This window comes from Solanum tuberosum, unplaced genomic scaffold, assembly GCF_000226075.1.
Source record: "Solanum tuberosum cultivar DM 1-3 516 R44 unplaced genomic scaffold, SolTub_3.0 scf00160, whole genome shotgun sequence".
Lineage (NCBI taxonomy): Eukaryota > Viridiplantae > Streptophyta > Magnoliopsida > Solanales > Solanaceae > Solanum > Solanum tuberosum.
In genome coordinates this window covers 659,766-678,602 of record NW_006239085.1, presented here as the reverse complement: position 1 = coordinate 678,602, position 18,837 = coordinate 659,766, and the positions used below count along the sequence as shown (strand labels likewise).

General features: G+C 35.7%; 1 protein-coding gene across 3 annotated transcripts in view; it reads left to right on the top strand.

The window, feature by feature from the left end:
* Window positions 1-6,200: 6,200 nt before the first annotated feature.
* LOC102603749 (HBS1-like protein) overlaps window positions 6,201-18,837 on the top strand; it is a 17,096-nt gene continuing 4,459 nt past the window's right edge. For 2 of the 3 annotated variants that reach the window (XR_001474170.1, XM_006353746.2), the window contains exons 1-7: window positions 6,201-6,344; window positions 7,143-7,294; window positions 7,445-7,570; window positions 8,229-8,495; window positions 17,411-17,739; window positions 17,826-17,936; window positions 18,026-18,513. Coding sequence is in view for 2 of the 3 variants with exons in the window: in XM_006353746.2 (XP_006353808.1) it covers window positions 7,465-7,570; window positions 8,229-8,495; window positions 17,411-17,739; window positions 17,826-17,936; window positions 18,026-18,513 (1,301 nt within the window). In the remaining variant the exon portion in view is untranslated. Of the gene's footprint in view, window positions 6,381-7,142; window positions 7,295-7,444; window positions 7,571-8,228; window positions 8,496-17,410; window positions 17,740-17,825; window positions 17,937-18,025; window positions 18,514-18,837 lie in introns of all 3 variants that reach the window. The other variant, XM_006353747.2, reaches the window with a different exon arrangement.

The following is an 18,837-nucleotide window of genomic DNA, read 5'->3' as shown; positions in this document are numbered from 1 at the left end:
TTTCCTAAAATCCTCCCATTGAGAATGCAATTTATTAAAATCCTCCTCTTCTAAATGTTTCTCCTATTGAGAATGCAATATATCATCAACTTCATCCATCATGTTAGTGTCACCTCCAATATTATCAGTAAAAGTTCCAGTCGAAGAATCATTATAGTGATTATACAAGCGTTTCAAGACACCTTCCATATTATCTGCCTTTAATTTTCACAGTAAAGAGCCATATGATTTGCTAAGAATAAAATTGGCATATCACATCTTATACCTAGGATCCAACACAATAGCAATGAACAACAACATGTTCAAATTCTCAGGTTTCTCAATATTCTCCCAATATTTATCAAACTTAACCTTCATCCTTCCAGCCATGTCCATCAAAATAAGATCTTCACTACAAGAGTATTTCAGTATAGAACTTCGAACATTAAAAAATTCATGGAAGAATAAATTTGAAGTAACATATAAGCTCCCTGAAAATTTTAAAGTAGAGTGATAGAAGATTTGAAGAAACTTTATAAAACCTTTCACAAGCTGTCAGTCATTTGTAGTTGGATGTCCTTTCAATTCACTTTGAAAACAATACTTTCGATAGTTATGATCATCCACGTACATTCTTGCGAAGTCATTTTCAAAATTTACAGTAGTTTCTAACATCGTATATGTAGAATTCCACCTTGTTTCAACATCAAGACTTAAGAGACCATGAGTGTCTAGCTTAGCCTTCTCAACATATGACTCGAAAGAGGCAAACCTAGAAGCAAAAGACTTGACATATTTCACTGCATTTTTTATGCGAGAAATTGGCTCAATTTGTTCATCTAGACCTTCTTTTACAATTATGTTCAAAATATGAGCATTACATCTAACATGCAAAAACTCATTTCTCAATATGACCCATTTCCAATCATCAATATGTGCCTTTAAATGCTTAATGGCAGCATCATTGGCAGATGCATTATCCAGAGTCACTGTAAACAAGTTTTCAATTTCTCAATCCAACAAACATACTTCAATACCTTTAGCTATAGTCTCACCCTTGTGATCCGGAGTTTGGAAAAATTAAGAATCTTCTTCTGTAAGTTCCACTCATTATTAATCCAATGAGCAGTCACAATCATATAAGTCAAATTTTGAAGTGACGTCCATGTATCACTAGTAATACATATATGTTGATTTTTGACAAGTTTTTTAAGCTTCTCTTTATCTTCTTGATAAATCTTCAAACAGTGTCTAGCCACAGTTACCCGTGAAGGTAATTCAAAATTAGGCAAAGCTTTGGCCATCAATTTTTAAAACATTCCCCGTCAACAACTTTAAATGGTTGTTCATCAATAATGACAAATTCAGCGATGACCCTCCTGATATCCTCCACATTGTGCACAACCTTTTCAATAGAACTTGTCCATTTTCTTTTCCCTCTACTTTGATAGGTATAGATTTCAAAGTTGTTTGCCTTCTATCAACAAATCTAAAGGGAGATTTGAGCCATTTATCATTTAAATGTGACCACAATACAGAAGTTCCAATTGTTTTTGTCTCAACAGCAAAATATTTTACACAATAGTTACATTTTGCTCTTCATTACCTCATTTAGCAATAAATTTAGCAAAGTGATCCCAAATATGTGACGTTTCTCTTCCAGTATTACCATATGTAGCTTTGGAATCTATAGGGGTTGTTATTTTTTGCTTTCTAGGAGGAGTGTGGAGATGAGGAGTGCTTTTACCTTTCTTTTGAGGTATTGATACCCGGACGACTGTCGATAATCATTTCTACATCTACTCCAGTCGTAGTCTCCATCTAAGAAAGTGAAACACTAAAAATTAAGACTTGTTGTAGCAGCAACCAGTAACGATTCAAAATAAGGTTACTCTTTGTGAAATAGTATGCCTTGTTTGAAGATATTGTAAGTGACGATTTTCATTTATAAACTCACATTCGCAAGAAAAAGAAAGACGAAAACAAACCTAACTATCACCAAATAGATGAGCTGATGAATGAGGAGAATGAGAAGATAGAGGATTGAGGAGCTCTCTGGAAAGTGGAAAGATTGGAAAGTAGAAAGTCAGAATAGTGACTAGTTTCTAGGGTTTAAACTTTAAAGTGTATATTGGGCTTGGATCGTTTAACCAATTAATGGACAACAAGACAAGTATATATTATGATTTACAAGTTATAAACCCAAATATGAATATATATCTAATTTGTACATATTGAAAATTAATAAAAATAATTTAAAAATATTTACAAAAATAGATTATATGAATATTTTTTATGTATAAAAAGTTAAAAGTATATATGTATTATGTCGGTTTGGGTTGGATTCGGTTTGACTTTTTTTTTATTAATACCAAACCAAACCAAGAATGGTGGGGGTTTTTTCAACACCAAATCAATCAAACCAAACCATAAGTCGGGTTTTTTTCTTGGTTTGACTTGGTTCATCGGTTCGGTTTGACTTTACGGTTTGGTCTGTACACCCCTATTCTCAGGTATGTAAGGTTATTCATAGTGTAGGACTAATTCATCCTCACTCCCTACATCTCAATTCAGTCAGTAGCAAGTTGAATTTAGGGTTCTTCCTCAGTTTTATGAAATTATTATATTATGAGATTGCGATACTTTATGCATTGAAATTCTTGAATTATTGTTCACGCCTATAGTTTCATATGAACCCTACGTATTGAGTTTTACTAAAAATATTTCGAGTCAAAAATTTTCCTTACATTGATTTTGAAACCTAAAGCAAGTTTAAGAGAAAAGTTTAAAGCATTATTTTCAAAAAGAGTTTAAGTGAACTTAAATGGTTTCAAATGTATCATTATTACATTAAGAAAGAGAGCACTACTTTCAGAAAAGTATAAAGAGTTTTTAGAGTATTTCAAAAAGAATTAGTACAACTTCAATTACCTCTTAAAGAGGTCTTTTGAGAAATTATCTCAACCAGAGAGTACGTTTAAATGAGCACAATATTATATTTTGAGAGTAATATTGAACACCGATTTGGAGTAAGAGTTAAGATAACTCAAACTCCATAACCTACACCGCCAGCGTAGATAGTATCGTACCGCAAGATGGGCGACTTCTCACTTGCCTCAAGAAGGCTTTTTAATGTATGCATCAATTTAGTTGCGTTCTATACTCCGGTAAGGTATAAGGAGACTCTGACAACATGGGTAAGACGTTGTATCATCACAAGGCTCATAGTGATGGTTGTTAGTTAGAGAAACTCCCTAGTAAAGTAAAGAGTATTATATATAAATTTCAATTCAGTTCAGTAATTGTCATTATTGCATTTTATTTGTGAAGCTTAAATGATTTTATCTCATGTTTATGCTTTACTTCAGTTGAGTTATATTTAAGTCTTTCAGTTCAATTGCTATTTCACTCAATCATGTTATATACTTGTATATTCAATGCACTGGTTTCATTCAACATGCATCATTTTATGATGCAGATACATGTATTCAGGATCATCAATATGTGTTTCGTTGAGATCACCCAGTCACTCGTCAACTTTTGATGAGCCCTCCTAGCTTTCGGAGGTCTCCAGTCTTTAGTTTACTTTTAGTAGTTGTTAAAGGTTTTCGTGGGTCATGTCTCGATGCCTATCTTAAAACAGTAGAGTCTTCATAGATAGACAATAGTTGAGAATCTTTTTCAGTATTTCTCTTATCATGTGTTTTGCTTAAAAAAAACTATATTTATTGCATTCAATATTTTCAAATAGTTTAGACTCAATATTTGACTTGAACGTTTTTCTGCAATGTTTTAAACTTATAAACGTTGAATAAGTCTTCCGCTAAGCAGTCAGCCAAGCCAAAGGTTTTCCTGGAAATCAATAATAGTTCTCGAGTGTCGGCCACGTCCAGGGTATAGGCTCAGAGCGTGACAATAAGCTACTACCTATCTTGTTATCATCTTCATTAGCAGCGATTATGAGTATGATTTCTAGTTAGCTTTTAACTCAAAGTGGCAGTGCTATCATGTTCCTTATAATATGTTGTATCTTGATTTATTTTGAGTACTCCGTGTTTTGATACTCATACAACACTTCTACATATTTTTATAATGCAACACCTAGTACGAATCATCTCTGCTGGTCCTTAATCATTCGAAGTCGTCGTTTTTGGATTGTGATGAACTCTTGGCATCCAGAGACTTGTTGCTCCTTCTTTTGTATTGTCTATGTATCTTGTATTTTGTTAGACATACCTATTATATATATCTCTATTCTTATACTTTAGATGCTCTTGTACCGTTGACTCTAGGTCCGCTATTTAATTTTTTGTGTATTCGTTTTTTTTATCACTTTCATATCCTTATTGCATTTTTGAATAGTTTTGTACATATTTATGTCATGGGTCCCTTTCTTGTCTTATTATTGCTTCTCCATTAGTTATTTCTAATTTTACTTATCTTGTGTTAATTAAGTTTTGTCTTACCTACTGAGGGTTTATGATAGGCATCATCATGACCCGATTTCGCATCGTAGTATTATGATTAGATTTTTTTTCCAATAACAAATCAAATCACATTTTCAAGTTCTTTTTTTTTATTTGATTCAGATTATCAATTTGATATAGTTTTATCAATTTTTCTTATACACCCTATTTGCATGTACGGATTTTAATGGTCTTATTTTTTATTGAACTTATATGTTTCTAAAAATATCTTTGTCCCACAATTTTAATGAAGGAAATTTTTGCAAAAATTAAAAAAATGAAAATCTTAAAAAAGTGTTTGATCAGTCCACATTAATTTTATACAAAAGTTATGATATTAATATTGAATTTAATTTTGTTAATTCTCATGGATGTGCGAAGTGTGATCGTGTATATTAGTAATACAATACAATACAATATTTTATAACCATCCAAATAGATTGTTAGCAGTTATGTGAGTTGGCTAGCTAAATTTTCATTTTGTTACTAAGAATTTGATTTCTCACTTTGTAATTCTTTCCCTCATCACCCTATCCTCATTTTTTTAAAATTGTTAAGTCCTAGTGTTTTTTTCCAATCCTTTCATCATTTTCGCTACAAAAAACCAAAAACAAAAAAAACAAAAAGGTGAGCAATTTTTTTTGGGGAAATTACCATTTTATATTTTTGAGAATATTTGCACCATGTTATCTATATTTTGTATATAAACACCTTTTATATATTTTATACAAAGTTGATATATTATAAATTATGATTTTCCTCAAGTATAAAATTGTATAATATTATAGAATATTGTATATTGAGTTATGTGAAAATATTTTGAAAAGGTATACAATAAAACCTCACTAAATTAATACTCGATAAATTAATAACTTCTTTAAGATAATATTTTCCTCCGATCCAGACTTGGACCAATGGAAAAAATCACCCATTTCGATAAGATAATATATTATATTTTCAGAAGACCCCTATATAAATTTATGATCCCATTAATATTACAAATTAATAATTCTTGATAAGTATAAATATATTTAAGACAATTTAGTGAAATATGATTCTATTGTGTTTTATTTTTTGTTAAAATTTAAATATAGTTGAAGCTCATCTCTAACTTTTCTTATTTCGTTCAAAAGTTTCGGTGTTGCCACGACTGCAAATCTTTTTGAGTGCATGTAGAATGATTTCTTGTACTCACATAATGCTTTACATATTTGATCCGTCATTATTGATTCTATGACACTTTTTAAATGAGAAGTCATTTTTGGATATGATTTCAAGAAATTTCCTATATATTTGTATACTTTATTCTTTCACCATCATACATTGAATATTTTTAGTAAAGATACAATGAGTAATATTTTATTATTAAGAAACAATGAACATTATGTATAATGAATTATTTTTACGATAAATTATTGAATTCTTGAATTTATTTTACAATGAATCATTTTGTTATATGATACATAATTTAGTAAGATATAATTGATTTTGATGTATTCATTGTATTTTATGTATAATAATTTTTTTAATTATGATACATAAATTAGTAAGATACAATAATTTTGATATAATCAAACTTAATCTTTATTGATTTTCAAAACCCTTTTTAAATTAATAAATATTAATTTATTGATTAAATAATATATCTAGAAAATAATAATATTTCATAGTCCACCAATATTAGTTTATTGTTTTTTTTTTTTTTGAAAATTTTCCTTTTTGTCTTTCAAAAACAAAAACAAAAAAGAAGACAGGCTGAAGAGGCGTATATTACAAACGCCCCCTTTGAAATCTTAAAATCTCTCAGAGAGCACACACTTGCCGGAGTTGGAACTAAGGTGAAGCTTAAAGTGCAATTCGTCTTCCTCATTCTTCCACTAAGCAGATGGAGAAACCCGAGTAACCCTCCTTATTTATTTTCCCCTAATTATTTTGGTATAATTTCGATCTTTAATTTGCACTTTTTTGAGGGGTTGTAGGGTTATTAAACCCTTTATTTTTTCATTAATGGAGTTTTGCTGTAAGTATTCGTATTCACGTTGATGGAGTAATTAACTTGGTGATGTTTACATTGTTACTAATGAAATGTAACTTTTTTTTTTATCAATAAGATAGTATGTTTGTAATTTTTGGACTAGCAGATGTTATTGCTATAGGATTGATTAAATATTCCTGAAACGTTTATCAGCCGTCAGCAGGTTTATGAGGTTCTGTTTGGGGTAAATACTTACCCGCACCATGTGTTTACACCAAACCTATTCACTTATCATGGTTAAGTTTTTACCTCTCTTCGGAATTAGTAATCCTGAATCCAGGTCGAATAACACATTTAATGACATCTCCAGCAGGAAAATTGTGTCCTTGTTAACTGTGTGCATGTAGCAATCTAACACTTAATGCTTTGTAGCTCTTAGTTTTGACATTGCAACTTATATCATATGGTGTTTCTTTCAAGAACTTGAGAACTTTGTCACTAACTCAGCTAGGGAATGGAGAAAAATAGTACTAAATGGGAATGTTATAGTATTTGTTACTGACATTCCTTTTAAAAAAAGGATAAACACAAGAAAATTTTTAGATAAAAGACCTCCATTAATGTTTTCATGTCTGCATTTAATAAGGAAAAAGAATTTTTCTATCTCACTTTTGAAAGCGTGTTCTAATTGATTGAAACTGGTGGCTTGTTTTGTCGAACAGGAGGCTGTAGATTTGCTTACCAGCTCAGGACATTAAGAGCAGTTCATCCCAGTTATATTGTTTTTCTGGATTTATGGTATTGCTTGGGTGAGCATTTCCTGGTGGTTGAATCGGATCTGAAATGTTTACTTGCTGACACGGTTATCTTCGAGGTATGATTACATTCTTAATTGAAGGGTGAAACAGGCACAATGTATTCTGTTTGTGCTGTAGGAATTAACTCACTCATGCTGCACATTTCCGTGATGACCTGGATTTGTATTGAGTAGACAGTGATATGCAATCTCATGTTTATTTCTTAGGCATATCTGAAAGTGTCACCATGCCTCGTAAGGTAAATTATGGAGTTGATTATGAAGAAGACTTTTATGACTATGAAGATTACAATAATGACTATGACGATGGATATGAATATGCAGAGAAAAATGGTGAGTGTCCCTCCAGCCCTTCTCAGTGCTTCATATTTAAAGATGTACTCTGCCCAGAAAATGTTAAATCTTATATTAAGATTACCACTTCATGATAATTCTGTGGTAACTGCTAACAGGGATTTGTGAAAGGATAAATACTTCTTCACTTACTAAAACTATATATGGGCTATGGCATATCAAAAGCTTAACTACTTAGATGGCTCTTAAAAAGTTCTGCCAGCTTCCAATTTAGATGACACTATATTCTGTTTTGAAATGTTTTAAATTGCTTGACGCTTCCACAAGTAAATGTATCTTATACAACTTTCACCTCTTTCAAGGATTCTGAACAATCAAAACTTAAAACCCCAATATGATGTTTCTGTTGTCAGATTAACCTCCTAACTACTAATATACTGCATCTGTCCAAACTAACCAATATTATATATATAAATAAATTGAACTCATGAAATTTCTGCACCAAGTCAAATTGTGACATAAATGAGCGCAAAGGGAATATTTGTTTAATTGTAGAAAATTTCCATTTGATTTTTTGTAAATTTTCATGTTTTTAGTTACTTTACCAGGACTATTGGTCTTGGCAGTAGTTTATGCCCCTTATATACCTAAAGCTTAATTTTAAGGAACTCAATATGTTATTTATGGTTTGCTATAGGAAGGGCACCAGAAACAAATACAAAGCAGGAATTGGTCAAGGTTGGCATCTGGCGTTGTTCCATTTGCACATTTGATAACAGAGCTAGTATGAACGTGTGTGATGTATGTGGAAATCCCAAACAAGAACCAGTTAAGGCTGGGGTGTGGTGTTGTCCCATTTGCACATTTGATAATGAAGATACCACAAATTTATGTGATATGTGTGGGGTCCTGCGTAACCCATTGATCAAAGGTTGTGGTGGTGGTGGTGGCAAAGCTAGCGCAGGTTAGCAACTGGCAATATGTCTCTTACAAATTTCACATTGATAAACATACAGTTTTCTTTTTGAGGGCTGGAAAGAACTGTTTCTGACTTTCTGTAGATAATAGTTTTGTTGCATTTTTATTCTCCTTGCGTATTTTCCTCCACTCAATAGATAGTAATAAGTAATGTGGTTGTAAGTTTTTTTGTGCGAGTTCTCCTTTTTGTTTCGGTTACTTAATTTTAAGACGTCATAATGGTCTTTACGCAAATGCCTTGCATCATCCATTGACAATGGTACTTATATTTTTCCATTTTGGTAGTTCTTAGTGAATTTCACTTGCTTCTTCATAGAGTAGATTATTTCCTTCAATTGGTGGCATATGCATAGTTTCTAGGGTGGCTATAATGGCCAAGTATCTCTGCCGCATTGGAAACCAAAAATGTTGTTCACTTCGAAGCACAGAACTTTAAGGAAAAAAAAGAGGACCGTTAACTTCGATGAGCTTTGATATATTTGTGGTACTTTGTCAAGAGGTGGGTTGGTGAGAGGGGGAGAAGGGGGGTGTATAAGGGTTTTTTAGTTATTACATTTTGGATACACAGGGAACTATTGGTATTAATCAGACTAATAAACTTTTAATAGTTGGCCTTTATCAAGAAGGGCAATATTAGCCCAATTCAGGGACATCAATGATTTCAACAATTAATGGAGGGCAAAGTTAGACCAGTTTTTACATAATTCAGTCGCAAATTTGGACTTTTTTCCCCTGACAAACTAAAAACCTCCCTTTTGTGTGGAAGTACTAAGGCTAAGGGTGGATCTTGAGTGAGAAACGATAGGTTAATTTGGATGTTAGTCCTAGAACAAAGTCATAAAAATTTATCCCCTTCAGCAAGAAACTTCTACTCGTTGGGAAATATGATTCTTAAAGCGTGCTTGTTGATTGATTTAATCAATTAACATGACTTTAGGAGATTTTATTTTTCCTTTTCCTACCGTAATCATTTCTCTTCTTTTTGGAAAATAGTAATGTGGTAATCTTCTAATGCAGGGTAGTTACTAAGTTCAAAAAAATATAAAATCTTCTGATGTGGGGGACCTTCAAAAGTAGAAACAGAAAAAGTATACTTGCAGAGATCCTGAAAAATCTACAAGCTGTTCAGTTTCTTCTTAACCTATTTCCTTGCACCAAATATAAATAGATACAATACAATTCCACTTAACCTTTTGAATGGAATTGGAAATATCTTCAAAATTTCTACTATTCCTCTCTCTCCAAACTCTCCACCATATGCAATGTGGGGTTATTCTCCACATTCCTTCTGGCTCTTACTCCCCCCTCTTCTAATCCAACAACTCAACGAATCTGTAGTATGCTCAGGCATAATAATTTGTGAATGGATAACGACACAAATATATGTATAAAAGATTTGATGTTTATCTTGAATTCAATAATTAATCTGTCAAAATGGGTGTGTTTTGTTCACACTAGGAATTCTAGGAAACTTGATCCTAGAGCCCTTAAGTGTGTCTTTTATGGGTGTTCTCCTACACAGAAATGGTACAAATGCTATCATTCTCCCCTAGGAAATTTTGTCAGTGTGAATGTTTCTTTTCGGGAGTTTGATCCTTATTTCAGTATTACACAATCACTTCTTCAAAGGAAGAGGAATAAAGAGGAAGAAATGATTCTCCCTGGTTCCACCATTGAAACCCCTTCCACAGGGGAAAGTGAAGTTGGAGAAAGAATTTAGGGAGAGATTGTTGGGCATTTGGGTCTCGTTCACATTGCCGGTCCCAAGCCCGGATAAAGCAGGAGGATTGCTGAGGATCAATTGGCAACCACCTTTACTTCATAAAGGTAGGGATAAGAATGCGTACATTTTACCCTCCCAGACCCATTTGTGGGGTTAGACTGGGTTTGTTGTTGTTATTGTTGGGGGATTGGATAGGCCTAATTTGATAACTTACTCAATGAGAAATAGAGTAGCAAAAGCCATCATGCAATCTGCCGAAGCTGCTAGGTAGCTCACCCCAAGAATGATTATTGTAGTACTAAATTCGTATATATTTGATATTTGTGGTAAACTGTGCGCTTCACTTCTCACTAATCGCTTCAATCTACATGCACCTTGTCGCCTTTTTGCGCTTTTCGTTTCTGAAAATACTACTAAAAATAGCAAGGATGGGTGAGCTTAAATCTATGAAGAAGGTTGGTATTATTTAGAGAGAGTTAGTGACTGGTTGCATACAATGCCTTTGGTCTTTTAATTTTCTCATTCAGATGAAATTATTTTGATTCATTTCCTTTCCTTATCTCGCTTTCCAGTTTAACATTATTTAAGTCCTTCAAAAAATTTCTCCTTTGTCCTGATTTTCTGGGATAGCTCTTCATGAAGTCCCTATTCCATATTCATAATGAAGTAGAAACTACACAGATCATTCAGTGGCTATATTATGCTTCTTTGTCCTAATATTTTATTAGAATCTTTAGGAGGTGCTTTCTAGGACCTTGTTCATTGGCTGTAATTTTTTATAAAGTTAAAGTTGTATTCTTCAGCATTAAGGGTATGCTGGCTACCTCCAAAAAGTTACAAGTTAAATCCATAATTACAAAGATCCTAGGAAATCTACCAACTGTTCTACTTCTTCTATACCATCTTCTTTACACCAAAAAAACAACATGTTAATGCAATTTTCTTTAACTTTCTGAATAGTGTTAGTAATATTCTCATGACACCTAAGGTTTCTTCTCTCCAAATAGCCCACCAGACACAAGTAGGTACTATAGACCACCATCGTTTTTGGGTCTTGCTCCCCCCCCCCTTCTCATCCAGCAGCTCAAAAGATCAGCAATATGTTCTGGCATCACCCAGGGCTCTTGAGAAATGCTGAGAACCATGTGCCACACCTGAACAGTAACCCTACAGTGTAGGAATGAGTGGCTGTTAGTTTCTTCCTTCTCATGACAAAAAAATCATCTGATCTGGAAGCCTCTTTTCTTGAGTTTTTCCTGAGTGAGATATGCCCTTCTGGTGACCAACCAGGTGAAGCATTTCACCTTGGTTGGGGTGTTGCCCTTCCATAGTTGTTTCCATGGACCAAGAATTCCCCCCGAGTGAGTCATAATCTCTCTTATACAGTCTACACACAGAGAGCTTGCCATCTGAGTCGTGTTTCCATCTTATACCATCTGCTTCTGTAGTAAGGCCCGTGAATTCACCCAATCTGAGTAACAGTTCAACAATTCTATCCACTTCCCAATCATTTAGATTTCTCCTGAAGGTGAGGTTCCATCCCTGAGGGGACCAAATCTCAACAATTTTAGCATCAGAATTGGTGCAAAAAGAAAAGAGATCGGGGAAGACTGAGTTTAGACACTCTTGTCCTTCCAAAAAAATATTTTGTTACCCTCTCCCACCTTGACCACCAAATTCTCCTTTAAACTAGGCCATAAATTTCTGATTGATCTCCAAACTGATTCCCCATACGTGCTATCTACTACATTAGACACCCACTCCTCAGTCTGCCCATACTTCTTGAGAATTGCTCTTCTCCATAATGCCTGATCTTCAACCACAAATCTCGAAAGCCATTTAGAAAGTAGACTTTTTTTCTGGACCCTCAGATTTTTTATGCCAAGCCCTCCTGTCTTCTTGCTTAGTAAGGCTGTCTGCCATTTAACTAAGTATATTTTTTTTTCCTTTGTTCCCCGACCATAGAAAATCATGCCTCAATTTATCTAACCTCTCTTCTACCTTTGCTGGTAAAGGGAAAAGTGACATAACATATGTAGGCAACGCATCCAGGACCGAATTGATCAGAGTGACTATTCCTCCCAGAGATAGATAGTTTGCCTTCCAATTAGCCAACCTCTTCTCTGTCTTCTCAATGATTCCATCCCAAATCTCAAGCTCCTTGTGATTATTCCCCAAAGGCATTCTCAGGTAAGTAGTTGGTAAGTGCTCTATCTTGCATTGCAAGATGCTTGCCAACAACTGAATATTTGCCACTTCCTTGATTTGGAAGATGCTGTTTTCCCCCAATTCACAGCCAGTCCGGAGATGGCCTCAAAAATCACCAAAATAACTCTGATGTAACTAACTTGTTCTACCTTTGCATCGCAAAATATTACTGTGTCGTCTGCATATAAAAGGTGACATATTTGCAAATCAACCTCTGACTGGTTACCAATGTTGAAACCCTTTATCCAGTCGTTCTGATTGGCCACTCTAATCATACTGTTAAGACCCCCCATAGTTAAAATAAATAGGAAAGGGGAGAGAGGATCTCCGTGTCGTAGTCCTCTCTCAGAAGGAAAAACTGGCAGGTTCTCCATTAACATAAATGGAGAACCTGGCAGTTTTGATGCAAAAACCTATCCATTTAAGCCATTTGTCTCCAAACCCCATCTGCTTCAAAATATTAAGTAGAAACTCCCAATTGACATGATCATATGCCTTTTCTATATCAAGCTTGCACATTATTCTTGGGATCTCTCCTTTAATCCATGAGTCTACACACTCACTAGCTATTAACGCGGCATCCATAATTTGTCTTCCTTGAATGAAGGCCATTTGGTGATTGTTCACTAATTTGCTTATCACTTTCTTTAATCTCTCTGCCAACAGCTTACCAAAGACCTTGTACACACCACTAATGAGACTTATGGGTCTGAAATCCCTAAGTTCCATAACTCCTGTCTTCTTTGGGATTAGAGCCACATAGGTGGCGTTATGGCTCTTCTCTATTTCATGTCTTTCATGAAATTGTCTCACTGCATTCATGAAGTCTGTCTTCAGTATCTCCCAGAAGTTTTGGAAAATCTCATCGAAAAGCCATCTGGTCCGGGGGCCTTATCACTAGCACATGATTTTATGCAATTAAAAACTTCATCTTCCTCAAATTGCCTCTGGAACCATACATTTTCCTCTTGTATAATGCTTTCCACTCCCTGTACATTAAAATCTGGCCTCCATTGTTCTATTTCTCTGCAAAGATTTTGGTAGTAACTGATTATGGTTCCTTTAATTTCTTCTGAATTTGTTACTGTAACCCCTTCAACCATCAACTTATCAATGATGTTAAATCTTTTATGGGCTGTAGCCATCCTGTGAAAATACTTGGTATTTTTGTCTCCGTGTTTGAGCCACTGTGCTCTAGACCTCTGCTTCCAAGCTATTTCCTCGTTTTTTGCAACATCTTCAAACTCCATAGAAAGATGTACTTTCTGAAGTAACTCATCCTCTGATAGTAATCTCAACTCCCGAGTCTTTTCTAAAACAGACAGCTGATTTAAGATTTCCTCTTTTCTCTGATTCCAATTGTTCCTATTTTCCCGTTTCCATTCTTTTAGCTTCCCCTTTAGCATCCTCAACTTGGAGGCTAGGACATAAGAGCCCGTACCAGTGATATTGAAAGATCCCCACCAATCTTTAACTTTGTCTGAGAAACCCTCCACCCTTAACCACCATTGTTCAAATTTGAAGTAAGACTTCTTCAAATTTAAATCTCCGCATTCAAGCAAAATTGGATTGTGGTCAGAACCTATTCTGGGAAGCATGTTCTGTTTAATCCGTGTGAAGGTCTCATCCCACTGGGAAGAGAATAAAAACCTATCAATTCTGGAAGCAAACATGTGATTGTCCCCCCTTCTCCATGTGAAAAGACCCCCCAAATAAAGGAGGGTCGATGAACTCCATCTCATTGATCCATTCAGAGAATTCAGTCATTGGCGTAGTAATTTTGTGCCCTTCTGATCTTTCGTTTGGTTATCTTGTGGCATTAAAATCTCCACAAGCTACCCAAGGCCCATTACACAGTTCTTTGATGTTGATGAATTCTTGCCAAAGTTCTCTTCTAGTTATTGGATCACATGAGGCATACACAGCTGAAAGGAACCATGTGAGTGCCTGATTAATGCCTTCAAACTTGCAGGTCACCATTTGGTTTGCTGCTAATACCAGCTCTCTTTTCCACACCCTCTTATCCCACATTACTACGATGCCACCACTTCTACCAATAGCATCCAAATGAAATTCCCCCCATCCATCTATTTTGCCATAATTGTTTGAATACATTCACCTCTGATCCTCCCAATTTTGTCTCAACCAGAACGTAAATATCAGCCCCCAATGTTGAAATAATCTCCTGACTATCCCCCTTTTTTCTTCTCCATTTACCCCCCTTACATTCCAAGAAAGGATTTTGACTTTCATTGGAAATTTGTGTTTGTTATTCTCCCCCTGTTTCTTGATTCCGCTTCTTTAAACTTAACATGAAATTCCAAATTTCTTATCTCCTTTGGGATTGTGTTCTTTGCTTTGATTGGTGTTGTCTCCACCTTCTTCTGCCTCAAATCCCCTCTCTTTTGATCAATTCTCAGAAATAGATCAAAAGCCGCCTTATCACATCCTTCAAAAGCAACCCCAAAAAGTTGACTGAGTTTTAAGTACATTGGAATGTACCCAAAGTGAAGCTTTGTCTTCAATTTCTTGTTCTGAGAGACCATCATTAATTTGAAGAGGAAGAGGATCTTCAAATAATGTAATTTGCTCAGTAGAGCAGTTGCCCTGATGAAGATCTATCTTATCTGAATTAATTCCTGCTCCTTCGATATCATAAATAACCATAGGCATGTTGTTGTCTTCACCCCCCAAAACTTCCGACCCATAGTAAATTGCCACATCATCCTTAGCAAAAGATGTTTCAGTTCTCACTCCCGCCCCCATCTCCATCTCTGATATATTCGAGCTCAGAAAGAAACTGTTCTTTGTCGAGAAGAGGTTGTCAACAAAAGGTTCCTTTTCTAACTGGATGGAGTCTTTCTTAGGCAATTGGGCTTCATGTGACCCACTGCCTCTTATTCCGATTTGGTCCAACACTTCTAATACCATTCCTGGGCCCAAATTTTTAATTATTTCCCTCACATGTCTTTCACTCAGACCCGCGTGTTCCTCTTCCCCTTTTTTTTGCAAACTATCTGCGAATCATTCCCCAAAATGTTAGTCTCCACCTCCTTTGGAATAAAAGTCAGCAAAGGGTTTTGCTGTGGGTTTGCTGTGGGAACTCCCTTCCAGATACATGTTGTGTTGCACCTTCTAGTTGATCAACGTGCATTAGATCCGACTTCTGTCTGAATCTCGCCGGAGCTTCACACCATACCGGCAAAGAAAAATTGAATTCTCCATCACTCACTTCTACATATGCCGGAATTTCCTTCAGAGGACCTTTGACTCGAATACGGGCCCATCTCAGGTGATACTTGAGTTGGGTTTCTTCTTCCGCTTCAATCCATCCGCCGCACTGGTCCCCCATCTCCTTCATCACTTTATCAGTCCATAGATGTAACGGTAGTCCCAAAATTCGAACCCAAAACCAATCAAATTGATGTTGGGCTGGAATAGCTCCCGTCATCGGAGACCACCAGTCCAGTTCCAATAGATGATTACTCCTACTCCATCTCCCTGCTAGCACATTTTCAGCATCCCTTCTCGACTGAAATTCAAAAAGGAATTGGATCCCGTTCAAATCAAATACTTGTATGTTGTGGATGGCTCTCCATGTGTTTTGCGCCCATTTCCTAACATCGTTACGAGAAGGTATCTCATCGCAATCTGGGAAGCTGCCAACCAGACTTCTCCTCAAAGGATCCTTATCTCCATTGGTACTGCTCTCTGGAGCTGATTGAAGTTCATTAGGGGGCCATCTGCTTTTTTGAAGAGCTTCCTTATAACTTCCTTTTTCTTTTTGCCCATTACTGATTATTTCCCCTGCATTTAGAGTTTCTCTCTGTAAAATTTCAGGTTTATTAATAAAGACCTCAATTTTCTTACAGAGATCAGACCAGCCAGCATTATATGTGATTTCAGGGAGAATAATAATAGATCTCAGCTCTCCTTTAACCGTAATAACAGACACAAATCTACCATATTTATTGTACTTCAATGAGCAATAAATAAGAGTAGTTAGATCTCTGCATCTCCAAGTTTTGAAGGATTTTCCTTTGATTTCTGAAGCTTCATTAAATCTTCTGCATAGCCACTGTAGAGCTACTCTACTCAGCTTCATTCTTCTCATATATAACCTAGCACTCTCCACCCATTCAAACCTAGAATCTGAGGCTAGTTTGGTATCAGTTAAGTCATAGGACTTGCCCCTTAATCTGAAAAAGATTCTGTTCTCCATCTTTCTCCTAAATAATTGATGAAAAGAAAGGAAAGTGCTTTAACCGAAGACGTAGTGGGAGGTGAAAGCCCTTGCGGCCTGGATCGAACCAAGAAAAGGCTGAAATTCTGTGTTTTGACGATTCACAGGCCGGCGCATGCTGCGAGAGACTTCGAAGTCTGAGAGGAAGAGGTGGCGCGTGCGAGCGCGTGGGGAACTTTCTGGGGATGGGTCTTTTTGGGGTTGAGTCGCTGGTAGAGGCTTTGGTGGAAGTAGATTGTCAGAAAAAGAAGAGGGATTGAGGATTCCGGTGATCAGAAGGATCACCGGAGTGAAGATATTTACACGTAATTATCTTGCCAATGACGACCTAATGACTATAGGAGTAAGAGATGGAGAATAATTTCCGTCGACATTTTGGTGGAGTTATACTAAACAATGAGCCTGTTCAATGACACCTTCCTGCAAGCTTTTTTTTTTTTTTTTTTTTATTCTTTTCAATTGTTAAACTATGTACCTGTTTACTGGAACCTTCCTGCTGACTTTGCTTCCCTTTTTGTCATTGAGAATGTTAAAGTAGATTGAAACTGAATTTTTCATGCACCAACTGTTGGCAATTTTCCTCTAAAATCATGCAGAAAGATGACACCTTTCATATTACCTCTCCAATAATACCAAAAAACAGTAGTCTTAATTTCTAATATTTTATATCCTGTACTCTATTTTGGGAGTTTGACATCTTTCGTGTATATTACTATTCCTTTTGCAGCTACTAGCAACAAAGTCGTACAGTCAAATGTCCTATCAAGTAAAAAGGAAATAGCTGGTGAAGTTAAAAAAAAATTGGTTTCTGAAGAGCCTACTAGTTCTTCCACATCAACGGCGAAGGTTAGACGTGATGACATGAAGGATAGAGGTTCTTCTATAGAAACTAGAGGAAATCATGACGGCATGAGCAATGTGAGCAATATGTCTGTATCATCAAATCCTCACAATGTGGAGAGTAGAATTGCAACTTCAAGATCACAGAGTAAACCTCAGAAAATTGTATGCACTGGTCAATTAGAAGACAAATTGAACCAGCTAAATCTTGCAATTGTGAGTCAATCATTTGTGTGATTCAAGATTTCAAACATTTAGAATGTCTAATCCGCTGATCTTACTCCAAAATTTTCACCATGTAGGTTGGCCATGTTGATTCTGGGAAGTCAACACTATCAGGAAGACTACTACACCTTTTGGGGCAGATATCTCAGAAGGAAATGCACAAATATGAAAAAGAGGCCAAGCAGCAAGTAATCCTTCTTTTCGCTTTTCATCCACTTTTATAAGGACATAGTGAAATCTTGATTAGCTGATGGATACATATTCTATCTATAATCAGGGAAAAGGGTCCTTTGCTTATGCCTGGGCATTGGATGAGAGTGCTGAGGAAAGAGAGAGGGGAATAACTATGACAGTGGCTGTTGCCTACTTTAACACAAAAAGTTACCGTGTTGTACTGCTTGATTCCCCAGGCCATAGAGACTTTGTCCCAAATATGATATCAGGTGCAACACAAGCAGATGCTGCAATTCTCGTAGTTGATGCTTCAATAGGTGCATTTGAAGCTGGCATTGATGTTAGTGGAGGTCAGACAAGGGAGCATGCACAACTTATCAAAAGCTTTGGGGTGGACCAGATAATAATTGCTATTAACAAAATGGATGCTGTGGGATACTCCAAAGAACGGTTTGATACAATTAAGAATCAACTAGGAACATTTCTTCGTGCTTGTAAGTTTAAAGATTCATCAGTATTGTGGATTCCCCTGAGTGCCATGCAAAACCAAAATTTGGTGACAAGTCCTTCTGATGCAAGATTGTTGTCCTGGTTAGTCTACTGGCCAACTGCTAGCGCTAAAAGGACGCATAGTGTTACTCGTTATCTTCAACTTTATCGTATTTGCATCATTTAGATAAATGCTTTCATGGAAGTTTTATGTTTGCCTGAGGCAGAACAATGGAAACAGTAGGTTACATAGCAAATAGATAAGTTAAACTGTATGCAATTGGAATTTGAAACAATTAAAGTGTTCTTAAGATTGACAACCCAAATTTGCAAGATAATAGATAAAAGGGAAAAAGGATAAATATACCCCCGAACTATCGTAAATGGTATGCAAATACCCTCCGTCATACTTTTGGGACATTGGTG